At 31.7% G+C, this 14,529-nt stretch overlaps 1 protein-coding gene across 3 annotated transcripts in view; it reads left to right on the top strand.

The window, feature by feature from the left end:
* The window catches only part of LOC148234585 (discoidin domain-containing receptor 2-like), a 374,653-nt gene extending 362,081 nt beyond the window's left edge, over positions 1 to 12,572 (top strand). For 2 of the 3 annotated variants that reach the window (XM_088187968.1, XM_088187967.1), the window contains 7 exons: positions 6,745 to 6,952; positions 7,021 to 7,614; positions 7,804 to 7,937; positions 8,022 to 8,144; positions 8,213 to 8,322; positions 8,395 to 8,649; positions 9,959 to 12,572. In XM_088187968.1, the coding sequence (XP_088044094.1) occupies positions 6,745 to 6,952; positions 7,021 to 7,614; positions 7,804 to 7,937; positions 8,022 to 8,144; positions 8,213 to 8,322; positions 8,395 to 8,649; positions 9,959 to 10,397 (1,863 nt within the window). In that variant the 3' untranslated portion in view covers positions 10,398 to 12,572. Of the gene's footprint in view, positions 1 to 6,030; positions 6,264 to 6,744; positions 6,953 to 7,020; positions 7,615 to 7,803; positions 7,938 to 8,021; positions 8,145 to 8,212; positions 8,323 to 8,394; positions 8,650 to 9,958 lie in introns of those variants that run through there. The other variant, XM_088187969.1, reaches the window with a different exon arrangement.
* Positions 12,573 to 14,529: the final 1,957 nt, after the last annotated feature.

The raw sequence follows: 14,529 nt of genomic DNA, 5'->3' as shown, positions 1-14,529 counted from the left end.
TTTTTTTTTAATTCTGTCTTGGGGTCGTGTACTACAAAAGATATCGTGGCTCGAAAGCGGTTGTAATAATATCATATATAATACTCTAATTTATAACTGTAATTCAGTGAGTCATCTACAACCTAAAATCAATTTTAATGCATGTTATAAAACTCAAGTGTTCAATTTAAAACAAATCAGATTTTAATCGCCAGCGACGCGCCTTTTGCATTAATTACTGCACCTCGCCGCAAATTACTCAAAAATTTTGCACCCCAACCCCCACCACTTGGGAATTTAATAAACGGGCACTGTTTTAATAAATGACATATTCAAATTAGCTTTGATGCCTCCCATCCGATGATTAATGCCCTAAAGAAGAGTATAGTAATATAAATATGTGCGTGGATGTGCGGGTGTTTGCTCTTCCCTATCTCAAAGGGAACGTGCCGCTTAATTAATTCCAATTGCGGCCGTCGGCGCTAGTGCACCGGCGAAAGCTCCATACATGCAGGCCCACCGTAAAATTGCCAGATAAATAATAAATGCCCAGCTCTGAGAAAGCGGCAGAAATTGTGATAAAAGGGGCGAGGAAATAGACGGGGGGGGGGATAGCGCCATCTTGTCTCGGACATATATTTTTTATGGACATCGCGTTTAATGGACATTCTGTGTCAATCGCACATTATGTATTTACATTGAGCTAAATTAAAACCATCATTTGTTTTTTTTTAAATAAAAAAATAAAAAGTCAATGTAATCTATTGAAGGATATTTAAAAAAAATTAAGCTAGTATAATATTTCAATATAATTTTAAACGTCAATGTAATTTTAAAACAGAATTTCGAGTGGTCCAATTTATTTAATCACAAAATATAGCTTCTTACCTATAATTTATATATCATTTATTCAGGGTAACCCTGTACTTGTTCCAGATGTGGGACCACTACTTGAAAAAAAGTTAAAAACCTACGTCAAAAGCATTAAAATCGTGTAGAAACGCTCAATACCGAGACCCCTATTGACCCAAATTATTATTAAAGTCATCATATTTCTTACATATTGTATAATATCGAAGTACAAAATAATACATGGTCATTATCAAGGTGTTTTAAGGCTCGCAACATTATCAGATGTCAACACAACAAGCCTAGCGTGCTCTTAGCCGCCGCTCTGTCGTTATTCCGCTTCGTTTGTCGCTCTGAATACCTTCGCGTCCTTCATACAATTAAATAGATTCGTTGTAAGTTACTCATGGGGTGCTTATTATTTTGACTCCCGCTTTTTTCCCGTTAATATTTATAAATGATATAATTTTTTTTCCTTAATATTTATAAATGATATATTTTTTTTAATTACAAAATCGTCCTATATTTTTCTTCTGATCACCCAATATTTTTATTTCGACTATGTTATATTTTTCTTCTAACCATTTAATATGTATTCTAATCCTGAATAATATAATTATGACCATTCATTATTTTAATTCTGATCATTCTATATTTTTATTCTGGCCATATGCTATTTTTATTCAAGCCTTTTGAAATTTATTTTAACCCTGAATAATATAATTATGACCAGGCTCTTAATAAAATTCTGACCGAGATCTGATTTTTATTCTAACGAATATTAAATTATTCGAATTATTTCCTTGATTAATAACTGGGTATGTGCCGCTCAGGACGATCCTTAAAATTGCCGCCCTCCCCCCTCATACATTTTTTGCAGGGTCATAAAATCAGCATTCCTAAAATAATAAATTGGTTATTATTAAGCTCTTATTATTCGTGGATTTATATATGTTTTAATGCATTCAGAGTTAAGAACCACACTAGACGATCCCATCGCGAATATGCCGCCCCCAAGCAAGTGCCGCCCGGGGCGGTCCGCCCCCATAGCTGCGCCACTGCTCGTTTATACTGTAATATAATATAATAAATAATTTATATACTATATATATAGCCGTTTTTCTCAATATACCCAAGTGAATAGTGTCGCTCCAAAATCCATGGTCCTTTATGCGCCTTTATTTTGCTTTGAAATGCGAGACAGTGAGGCATTTCTTCTCATTAAAAACAAGCTTTTACGCATTTGTAAAACATTATCGAATAGAATGTTGATCGGCATGTCTACTATGACCTAAATTCAAAGAATTCGATCGTTGAATAAAACAAAATTTATTGTTAAATTAAGACCATGTATTTATATTTTTGTCATAAGCCATTGATTCTTATAATATATGTTTGTGCTCTTATTCTAATATTTAATACCTTATTAATGGCTTTGTATTTTTTTTATCAGAGCATTTAAAAAATAATACATTTTTATTAAGCTTATACTTATTATCAAATAATAGAACGCGGATGAAATTCACTGATTAAAATATATGTTTTAATTTAAAAAAATATATATCAGTACTAAACAACAAACAGGTTAAACTATTTAAACCAAAATACCAGTATTTCCACTGATATTATCCAAAAATATTCACTGTGTTCACTGTGAATACGTTGAAAAATAAATATGTGGATTAAATCCATATTTTAAAATGTCTTTTTTGTATATATTATATTTAGAACTCAACTTTGTTCAAAATAAAAAATAGATTATGTTGTCACTCCAGGGCACTTAAATGTATTAGGGCGACTCTGCTTTTATTGTAAGAATTTGAATTTAGTTTTTGATAAGACTACCTGAGTAGGTCTAACACAATAAAATTCACTCTGCATTCATTGAAGCAAAGCACCATTGTATATTTCTAATAATTTTCCACCACAGCGATGTCGCGTAATAGAGGGAGCGAACGGTGATGGGGGCGTTGTTGGAAATATATTTATTTCCCGATCTAATTACCAAGTTCCGGCTTTCCATTGTTTGTACACAAAACTGGAACGTAGTATTGAATTACCCTCAAAGTGTTGTGGCACTCAGACAATTGGATCGTTCAGGTACGACGGCCATAATTTTCATTCGCACACGTCTCGCACTTTGTCACTTTCCAGTCGCTGCTCTTCTTAAAATGTTGGCAAGGAGTTAAAATCAGCGGTTTTCAAATCATACTAGTATCGTGTTAGGACTATAAACATGTGTATTTTTACAGCCATGGTTACCTTTCCCAACAAAGATAAGTTTTTTTTCTCAAGCTCTATTCAGCATAAGCTAATAATATATGATTGTATATATAATATATGTATTATGTTATTCTTTAATATCCAGTCAAAGGCAAAGCTGGAAGCTAGAAGAACATTGTTTTTCCGATACTCGTAGCATACCGAACCTTTGCTATTAAAAATTCACAATTTGACTAATAGCAATAATTTTATCCATTTATATTTAAATAATATCAACGATAATTAATAACAATTAACGTAAGTAAATAATTTTAACTGACAAAATAACAAAATATAATCACAACAATATATTCTCAACATCAAGGGTACCAACCCGCGGCCCGCGTAGCAATATTGGTAAAAATTAAATTAATAATTATATATCAAATTTATTTTAAATTAAATTTAAAAATATATTTCTGATTTTTTTTGTGTAACTTCTATTTATTATAGAAACAAAATAAAATCTAGTTTATACAAAAAAGTATCGAAAAATATATTTCATAATTTTACAAAAACTAGGAACGGACACCCGCGTCGTAGCGGCACTCATGTCGTCGTTCGTAAGTGGACACCGGCGTCCTTACGACATTTAAACGGTTAAATACTCTGATAAATACTAAAACATTCATCTTAAATATATGTATAATAATATAATCTAGCTTAAGGGGGATTCATAAAATGTTATAGTTAGATAAAAATTCTTTAGTGGCATACCCTATTAATATTATATATTGTAATAATAATATATATTGTTAGGTAGTATGTAGTACACAAACGATTTTCACGCTTTCACTTCGTTCCACCCCTGTAGGTATACCACCCGACCGCCCTGTTCTTCCATTATTCGGCGAATTAATAGAAAAGTCATAGCACAATACCGCTCCGCCAGCGAAAAGGCCTCACTCCGGCGGCTCTCAATGTTTCCCCATTTTTGGGGAGAAACTTCTAAATATTCTAATTGAGATTAATACTCGATTGTTACCTGCGTTAAAGCAGATAAGATATATTAAAATATTTTAAAACATTCTTCGGTTGGTATATATCAGGGATGAATTTAGGGGGCATGTGGGGGCAGTTGCTCCACATCCTTGAATTTGCCCAGAAAAATGCATATCATTCAATGAAATACTGTGAACCCTTATAAAATCAAAATACTAAAAAAACCACCACTGACTGTCCAATTTTTGTCCCTCCCTCCTGTAAATGACGTCCCTGATTATTAACCAGAAATACTCGGTTTATCCCCCAAAGAAAATTTTAAAAAACAGTCTTAAATCTATGCGGAAAATATTTTTTTAATTATTTCATTTCAGTGTAATTATATCCGAATAAACTTTCATTGGTAGGTATATATTTTGACCAGTGAAATTATAATAGTTTATATATTGCTTTTTAGGAAAAAATTAAAAATATTTAATTAAATTATAAATGATGCTCTGATGTATTTGTGTATGTACACAAAAATCTAAAAAACAAAATGTTTTTTTAAATATTTAATTTCAGTAAAATTATTTAGGAATACATTTTTACCCTTAGATATATATTTTTACCAGTAAATATAAATTTATCTAGCAGGTGTAAATTATATGATTTAATTTTTTCATTCGTAATAATATATACATTTACATATTAATCATTATTTATTTACGTGCGATGAAAAATTATACAGTGAATATGTATTTTTCAGTAAAGTTATATTTTCACTAGTGAAATCTAAACACGTTTTTACCAATAGATATATATATTACTATTAGCGAAAATATAATTTAACTAATAGGCACTAGTGAAATTATATACTGCCTAAAAATATTTATAAAACAGTTGCGAAACGTCCACTTGCTGTTCAAACCCAAACCTTTTAATCTTTTATGACTTTTAAATGTACTGATAAACTGATGTATCTAGTATTTTAAGTTATAGACAGGTTTATGCACAATTTTGCACATTTTTGCCTAAAAAATGTGATGATTTTATATTAATTTAATTTAATTTCTACTTCAAGTTCTATTGTTTTAATTTTATTTTAATAAAAGTTGAAAACGTGAAATATAAATATGTATGACATTTCAGATTTTTTAAATTATAGAATGTCTTACTCTGGCATAAAATTTACCAGATAATTAATTCCAGAGCTAGCATCTCTCGATTATCTCTTAAATAAATTTTAGCAAAGTTGCAATCCAACTGCCATTTAATATGAAACTAAAATGGTTTAATTTAAAAAATAAAATAAAATGCTTTTTACCCCAATACCGGTATTACTAGTTGCTCCTTTGTCGAATTAATTTTGATACACTTGAAAGTGAAGCCGATTAATATGCTTTGATGTTTTTTTTGGTATCACGAATTGTTTGAACAGTAACTTCACAAATCCTAATGCCTTACAAATATGGATAATTATACAGTGACTAATATTTTATTTCTCAGTTTCTTGGCATAAAGCCATTTACCTGTTTATCGATTTCTTCCCTCCTACTCTCACTTTCTTTCCCCTTTATTTTATTAGGGAAAGAAAAAGAAAAATAAGAGAAAAAAAAACATTTTTTTTCCCTTTATATTGTTTATTTAATAATCATTTGTTATTGTTGCCGTTAGCATTTTTTATAAGTTGTTTATAAACGGATTTGAGTGACATTTTATTCTTTCGCAATGTTTGCTTTTTAGTTTATCGAAGTATTCAGTTAGAGTGTTTATGGATAATTTTCTCACCTAGTTTAGTTACAGATTTTCGGCATAGAGATGCCGAAAATCTGTTTTAAAAAGAAATTTAATTTCATTACTCCTAAAATTCAAAGAATGTTTCGGCGTCATTTTGATCACAAACACTGGATTTAATTTTAAAGAAATAATTATGAAATATAAATTTAAATATTTATATATAGATTTTTATTATGGCCAAAACTTGGCGGGACTCTCGTGACGGTTTTTTTCTCGAGTGGCAACACTGGTGGAAGTGTCGATGACCGGCGGTGGGTTCGGCCAGCTGATCCGCGCATCATGTGTATAAACAACTTCATATCGTCGATAAAATACTAAAATGCGGCTCAATCTGTGTCTAATTACCACCCATCACCATCTTGTCACAAAAGAATGAACATACATATGAAGTACATTTTCAAGAAAAAAATGCTACTACATATCAACAATATTCCAAGGCTTATGCAGTCCAGGTTGGTGCGATATTTTCCCTTTCGCTCGCTCGCATGTTTAGTGACGAGAAAGATATTTTTCAGATATACATTTTGTTGGCCGTATATAGAAAAGTTTTGAACCGCAAACGCGACGTTATAAAGAGCAGTATGTGTATTTTTTCTTCTCGCACATCGATTGGTTGAAAATGTAATACAATAAAATTTCCACTAAAAGCTGACAGATTTATTCTTCTAAAAACAGTTGCTTGTCACAAAATGTATGGGTTTCCTAGGAATTTATTCGCTGGGCGTCTCAACCCAACAGTTTATTATTGCTGAGTATCCAAGTGTTTATTTTTATGAGTTCGGTGTTTTCAAAAGTGATTATGAATAATATATTCTGGTCGAACCGTTTCTTTTTGACAAATATTTTATATTCACTATTTTAAATTATATATATATATATTCATAGATATAAAAATGTTATTTACTAAACTTTATTTTTTTATTTTCCAAACAGGTTTTTTCGGAAGCAAGCGTGATGTTTTCGATCGGAGGAAAAATTTTCCCTGGAGAGCCGATTACTTACAGCTATATAGAAGACAGAATATTCGAAACATCCAGGAACATTTCTATAAAATTGCATCATCGCATCGGACGTTATGTTAGATTGCAGTTAACATTCGCCGCTAAGTGGATAATGATAAGCGAAATCATCTTTGATTCAGGTTCGTATTATATATTGTACATAATAATTTGATACGTAATATTATATGATTTATTTTCGACGTTTCAGATGTGGCTCATGGAAACTTTTCGGAAGAATCTAATGACACATTATATGCATCTAATAACCAAGGAAACCAGAGAGATGGGACTGATCATAGTGTACGCTCAGGAGGTGCTCCTATCTCCACAGCTAAACATCAAGATGCCACTTACATGGCCTTGACCATCGGATTGCTCATGGCCGTAATAATCTTGCTAGCCATAACAATTTTATTTATTGTAAACAGGCACCGACAAAGGAAATGTTTCGCTAGCCCATTGGCATCGAAAGCGGCGATTCCAGGAGCCACCTCCCAACACATTCCATTAGGTTCCACTTGTGGAATGTCCGAGAAGAACAACACGGTCATCTCGTACCACATCAACGATCTGGACAACTATAATCAAGATGCCAGATGTGGAAATTCTAGCAACATGTCCACTCTACCCGTGCCTTTGATTAAGAAGAATAAAAACGAATATATGATGGAGGCCGATGAGAAAATGGACGACTATCAAGAGCCTTACCAAGCGCTAAGATATGCGCCGTACTACAGCTACAGCTCTGTGGTAATGGAGATGCAAGATTTGGGATCTAAGGATCAAGACTTGTGCCCATCAGGTTTGTTTGATTTTCAAAAATTAAAATGAAAACATATGTACGCTCCATAACATGTATAATGCTACTGCGTTTTTAATTTTAAATGCGTTTTTTATTAAAATATATTATAAAATATAAAAAATGTATATACATATAGCTGTGAGATGTATCATTTAAAAATGTTGCAAGAATATACTGTTTTAATTACAGATGCTTCTACATATGAATATGCAGTACCTGAAGTTGGTGCGCAACCTTTGCTACCACCAAATTTATCGAATGTGACTCCAGTTTATGGTCCTGATAGTCTGGCTTCTTCGCGGTCTTCCAGAAATGGCAAAAAGGTATTATATGTATATGTTGTATCAACTTTATTCACAAAGTTACGTATCATAACAACATTTTATAATGATAATCAATTTTTGTAGTCACCGAGTCAAGGAGAAATGTTGGAAGCGTTGAAAAAAAGATTAGAGCAGACTACAGTGCCTGAATTTCCAAGACATAGACTTCGAATGCTATCTAAACTTTCAGAGGGAGCTTTTGGAACCGTAATACTGTTATTTTTAATATTATCTATTTATTAAAGGATCATATTTATATATTTTAAATGTTGCAGGTTTATATTGCTGAAGCGGAAGGGATACAAGAGTATGGGTCGAACATTTGCTCGGACAAACGTTTGGTTACTGTTAAGTTTTTGCTACAAGATGCTTCTGAGAAAGAAAAGTAGATATTTGTTCCATCGTAGCGTTGCAATTATATGATTAAGACTACGTTAATATAAATTTATTTCTGCAGAGAGGACTTCAAGCGTGATATAAAAATCTTAGCTGCTTTAGAAGACAATCATATTGCTCGGGTAATAGGAGCATGCCGAAGAGATGAACCTCACGCTGTCATCTTAGAATACTTAGAACATGGCGATCTAAAGCAGTTTCTGCTATCTAGACAACCGTTGCCTCTGTCTTGTCTGTTACACTTAGCTTCTCAGATTTCCGGCGGCATGAAGTATTTGGAATCGTTGAATTTTGTTCATCGCGACTTAGCTGCAAGGTATGTATTTTTAAGTATTGCATTTATACTTTATCATACTTACAGTATAAATTTGAGATAAGTATTATAAAAGCTTTCTTAAACTTTACTTTTAACTTACATTGTAAAAGAATATGTATACTACAAAGGTCTTTTTTGATATGTTAGTAAATGCTTTGCATAATGTACAGTAGTAGCATGCAAAAAAAGCATCACTGAATTCTTTAAATATTTAATGAAGTATCACACATAAAAATAAAAATTTATAATCAACAAAAAAATGATAAAATTTAGGCATGTGGTGATTTTATCTTTCCGCAAATAAAATCATACTTATTAAAGTATATACAGGCGGCCCTCGACTTTCGCACAGAACGGTCTACGATATGTTAAGTTTTGCAAAATAAAAATATAATTAAAGAATACGTTCAAAATTGTGGAAAATAAAGATATATTTCCACAATCTTTAATATGTTTCCAAAAAAACATGGATGAACTGGAAAATCTTTGTCATCGTAGATCGATGACCAACATCAAAAAGATGTCCCTCTGAGTATTTCAATTATTCAAGCAAAAGCTCTTAGTTTGCACAAAGATTGGAAGGATAGATTAAAAAAATATCTTAACATGGTTTTTCAAGCAAGTAACGGTTAGTTTTACAATTTTAAAATGAGGTATTCTTTTCATAATATTAAATTTACTGGAGAATCGGCTGAGGTGGATAAAGATGCTGCAAAAGAATTTATTTCCGAATTATCCAAAATTATTGAAGATGTAGAATATTCCTCTAGCCAAATATTTAATGTAGATGAGACAGGTTTATTTTGGAAAACTCTTTAACAATGAAAAATATGAATGAAGCCTTCATGCACCTTGACAAATTTTTAAATATTATGGAAGATGTGATCCCAGTGGAACGCATATCTCAAGTGCGTGGGGCGATCAATAAAAACATAGCATGTTATAAAATACTATATGAAGAAATGAAAAAGAATAGTGGAAAACAGTTGATAACTTTTCAAATGAAACTCCCGCAAACCCCACTTAAACGTGTCTCTTAAACATCTTATATTTACTTGATAAATAAATATTTTAAAATACACCCAATTTCAATTTTTTTTACTTCCCTCGACTTTCGTACATTAAACATTCGCACACATTTTCAGGAACCAATTATGTGCGAAAGTCGAGGGCTGCCTGTACAATAATATTGCATTTTTTACTCAAACTTAATTGTGGACAATGGCATCAAATTTTTAATAAATACTTTCACTATGAAAACTTAAAATTACCAATCAAAAGTATAATATATTTTTAATGTTTTTTTCAGAAACTGCCTTATAGGAAGCGCATATCAAATTAAAATATCAGACTTCGGTGCCGACAATGATTTGTACGTATCAGACTATTTCAAAGTCGACGGCGGCATGCCATTACCGATACGCTGGATGGCTTGGGAATCGGTGTTTCAAGGAAAGTACACCACGAAAAGTGACGTGTGGGCTTTTGCCGTGACGTTAAATGAATTATTGACTTCCTGTCATAAATCTCCTTATGAAAACTTCAACGATGAACAAGTATTGGAGAATCTCTCCCACCTGAGAAGAAACTCTGACCGATTCAGACCATTGTCGAGGGCACCTTTGTGCCCTAGGGATATCTACGAACTGATGCGAGAGTGCTGGAGAAGGGAGGATCGTGAAAGACCTCCTTTTACAGAAATACACATGTTCTTGCAGAGAAAGACTTTGGGCTTTACACCAGCGTGACATCCAGACAACAACAGACTGGAACACCACTATGTTTGGGACAATACGATTGCTCATAGTTCAGTGTTTGTTTAAGGCGGATCCTTTATTGTGTATTTTGATGACACTATTACGTTGTAAGTGTTTTTTGAAAACTAACGTAACAAACTGTTTCTTATATGTAAATATGTGAACTGTGTTCATAAAGCTTAAGTAGTCGTACTAGCTTGACAATTAATTATTATTAAAAGTGAAGCGATTGTGGTTGACAATCAAAAGTATATTGTTAAAACTGTTTTTGATTAGTTGAGTTTAAAAACCAGCTGTAATCATCTCATATACCTACTCGAATGCTTGATTAAGACTTTATATTGTCTGATATATAAATATAAGACAATCGTATGTATCGAATTAGTAACTATTTAAACGTATATAACGGATCTTTATTGGAAAATCTATGGTGTCCGGCTGTGAAAGGGTGTCGATTAAAAAAAACGTATTTTTATTTATTTGTACATCGTTTATTGACATGACTAGTGTCCTAATTGTATTGTTAACCGGTTTTAAGCCATACATTTTCATTAAAATCAACCCTATCCATCTCATCTTATATAAAATGTAATAATTAATTAAGTTAGCATAGTACAACATCAAAAGCATTATTTATATTTTTCCGCTGTATTAATTGCTTTAGTTTATCATAAGTTTTGTTATATTATTGGTATCTAATAACTGTTTGTATGTGAGTAATGAAATTAGATATATACATAGCTGGTTTTGAAACTACTAACTGATACAAATGTATTTTAATAAAAATATGCTATAGCTGGTTTAAAACTCAACATCTGATGTGAATTAATCAGACTTTTAATGTTTAAAGACATTAAAAATAACTCAAAAGGCCTAATTTTATGCGCATTACAATAAATAGCTAGTTTTATGCCATTTTTTAAATCCTCAACGATCTAATTTACCTTTTTAAATCGACAATTATGTATTAGAATTTAATTAACTAATCATCATTATACAGAAGGTAGATATTAATATAACAATAATATTACATAAACGCAGTGTGATCAAAGACTATAAAAAAAACTGAAAAACGAAATCTCTTCAATAAACGGTGATATAATTTTAAAAGTATTTTTATACAATGTCATAAAAATAATGCATACATACCAAAACGAATATGTTGAATTTGTATAAATAATAAAAACGTAACTATAACGAAACGCAATAATTATTTTATAGTGCTTAAATTGAATGTTTATATAATTGAAATAATTTGTACAATGCTGTAATAATTATTCATACGTGGCTTAGGACTATACAATTATATGTATTAAAATTTATCGATGTAAAATATTTATTTATAAAACTTATAGACAATATTTAGATTGATAAAAAAACGATACGATTGTTAATATAGTTATTAGAATGCACAAGTATTTATTCTGTGTTCTATATATTATACATATGTATATTTCTGATAACTAAGCTTTTATTGTAATTATGGACGAAAAGAAAATAACAGTAAGTTTAGGAAAAATGGGAACAAGAATCTGCTAAAATGAATTCTTTATTGATGGAAGCTTTTATATATTCGTGAGTCATTGTTTGCTTCCTAAATTACATAATAAATCCAACATTCACATACATTATTATAAAGTTTTGCTTATTTTTAAAAGAAGTTTGTGTATATGTAACAAAAAATGCATTTATTAGATTAATAGCAATTAGGGACCATCAATAATGAAACATAAAAATATGTAACCAAATTTTGTTCCTGAATCATGTACAATAATTACAAGAATCACTATCGAATTTTAATTAAAATTGTCTTTGCTACTATTCGAACGATTTCTGGAAACTTTATTCTGAAAATTATGCATTTAACAGGGTAATATTCTACAAAAATATTCCTGTCAAGGTTTATATCATATATATTTTTTTTAATTTCAATTAACCAAATCAACAAGATATAAAATATATAACATGACAAATAAATTGACTTATGTTAGAAAAGTTTTAATGTGAAAGAAATATATTCTAAATAAATTAATACAAGTAGACATTTTTTAGAGTACACGCTTTGTAATTTTATATATAAAAATAAATACTCTTATAGACGGGTGAAGCATTGTTTCGAAATATCGGTAGAACTCCGTAAATAATGTTATCTAGAATTAACAAAAATTAAAAGTTTTGCTATTGAATATTAATAAAATACTAATATTTTTCAACGTGTTTATTTCACTTGTACACATTTGATAGCTAAAATTCTACAATCTATAAGACCATAATATTATAAACAAAATCATGAGCTGTTTTGGTCCGTTTGACCACAATTTATAGATAATCAAAAAAATGCCTTCTATTGTTGTAAATTTTGCGTTTTCCTCTTATGTAAATTGTGTACTATACATCTCAGCGTGTATCGTAAACATAAGAAAAAGTACTACATGTATTTTATAATATATACTCTAGACATACGTAGAGCTCTAAAATTTCTCTGTCTTACCTGACCAAAAATACTAAACAACTTTATGTAATTTTTTAAAAATTGTTATAATTGATTTTTTAAATAATTATTATGTAAATATACATACAATGATTAGGTAGCTAGTTTAGGTAGCTTTACAGTTTGTGTTGTATTTAATAATCTGATATCTGATACACATAGGTACTAGTCATAGATTTAACTCGAATACCTTTTCTTTACGTTCACCTAAATGCAAAAGTTATAAGATTAAGATTTGTTTCATGATTTGTTAATATGCTCTACGAAAGAAGTTTTTTGATAGAATATTGATCTCTTGCACAAAAACGCCATTTGTATATTCATTAATAATGGTCGATTATGGAACTTGTGTAATTGCATTATGTACTACTTTATTTTTAAGATTATTTAGAAAATTTCTACATATTTATCGCAATGTATGCACATTTTTTGTATAAAACAATAAGAACATTTTATATCTATAATTTTATTATGTATATTTAATCAATAAAAACATTTTTTATAAGCTTTGTTTTTATTTAATATATACCATTAGATGATTTATAATATTATCTGTATTTGTGTTGTTTCAAAAACGTGTAAAAAATTAAGGTGATTAATTTATATGACAAAATGTAAGATTGTCTTCCTTAAATAAAAATGTCTGAGGTGCCATTTTTATATTTTACTTCCTTCAGAAATGTATCATCCTCAAACAAAAATTTCCTAGAGGGCGTTATTATTTTTAGTTTCCTCCTCTGATATTTTCAAAATCTGGTCATCTTGGAAAAAAGCCCCATAATTGGACCACTCCAACATTACAAGTTGACTGGCGGGTCACTGACACGCGGCGACTAGCATTCCAGTCCACTGGCGCCTTACCGTTTACAGTGTCAGCAACTGAAAGAATTATTGTTGCGAAAAAAAAGTGCCACTCACCTTGCGCCGGTACGGTAGTGCGGTGGAAGGGAGATGGGTTCCCGCCCGCTTCCTTAGGTCGTGTGTAAGCCCTTACCTATTGGCTCACTAGCGACCCTAGCATTTGAACGCTTGCTTCCCATCGGCTAGCCGATGATCTGCTTCCAGTCTCAACTCAATAAGCGACTTCGGATGGTCTCCCGGGATCACTATTCTTTGTTGGAGACAGAGGAAGTATGGTACTGGTTATGGGGAAAGGCAGTGGGGTGGTCGTGCTCCGCTGTCTGCTTCTCTATGTAGAGATGTGTATATGGGTCGACGCGGTGTCGCGCTCGTGTGTTTGGTATGTTCGTTGCTGAAGGCAGACTGTGCGAAGTTTCGTGAAACGGGGAAGGCTCGCTCTTTTCAGTCCCTGTCGTGGTATTGTGTGGCGAGGTGCGTCCATCGTGTTCTGATGAGTCGATGTGATTAGTCAGCTAGTGTAGTGGAAAAGAGAGCTGGCACGCCAGTATGACAAAAATATTTGTTCTGCTGGCGTGCCAGTGGCTCATTGGATTCTCCAGTGACGCGTTAAAGCCTATTACGCACTGTCGACAGTACTTTATATGGTTTTAAATGGGTGCAGACGCCGAGTCGCCCGAGCCTCTGGCGCGCTCTTATGCAGCGGCGATGCACAGGCAACTTGCTTGTTGCCGCAATCTATAAAAGCGTGGGTTTAGATGAGTGCATTCACAC

Source organism: Plectrocnemia conspersa, unplaced genomic scaffold, assembly GCF_051122295.1.
Source record: "Plectrocnemia conspersa isolate PC_06_02 unplaced genomic scaffold, ASM5112229v1 ptg000006l, whole genome shotgun sequence".
Taxonomy (NCBI): domain Eukaryota; kingdom Metazoa; phylum Arthropoda; class Insecta; order Trichoptera; family Polycentropodidae; genus Plectrocnemia; species Plectrocnemia conspersa.
This window is presented reverse-complemented; position numbering and strand designations above follow the sequence as displayed.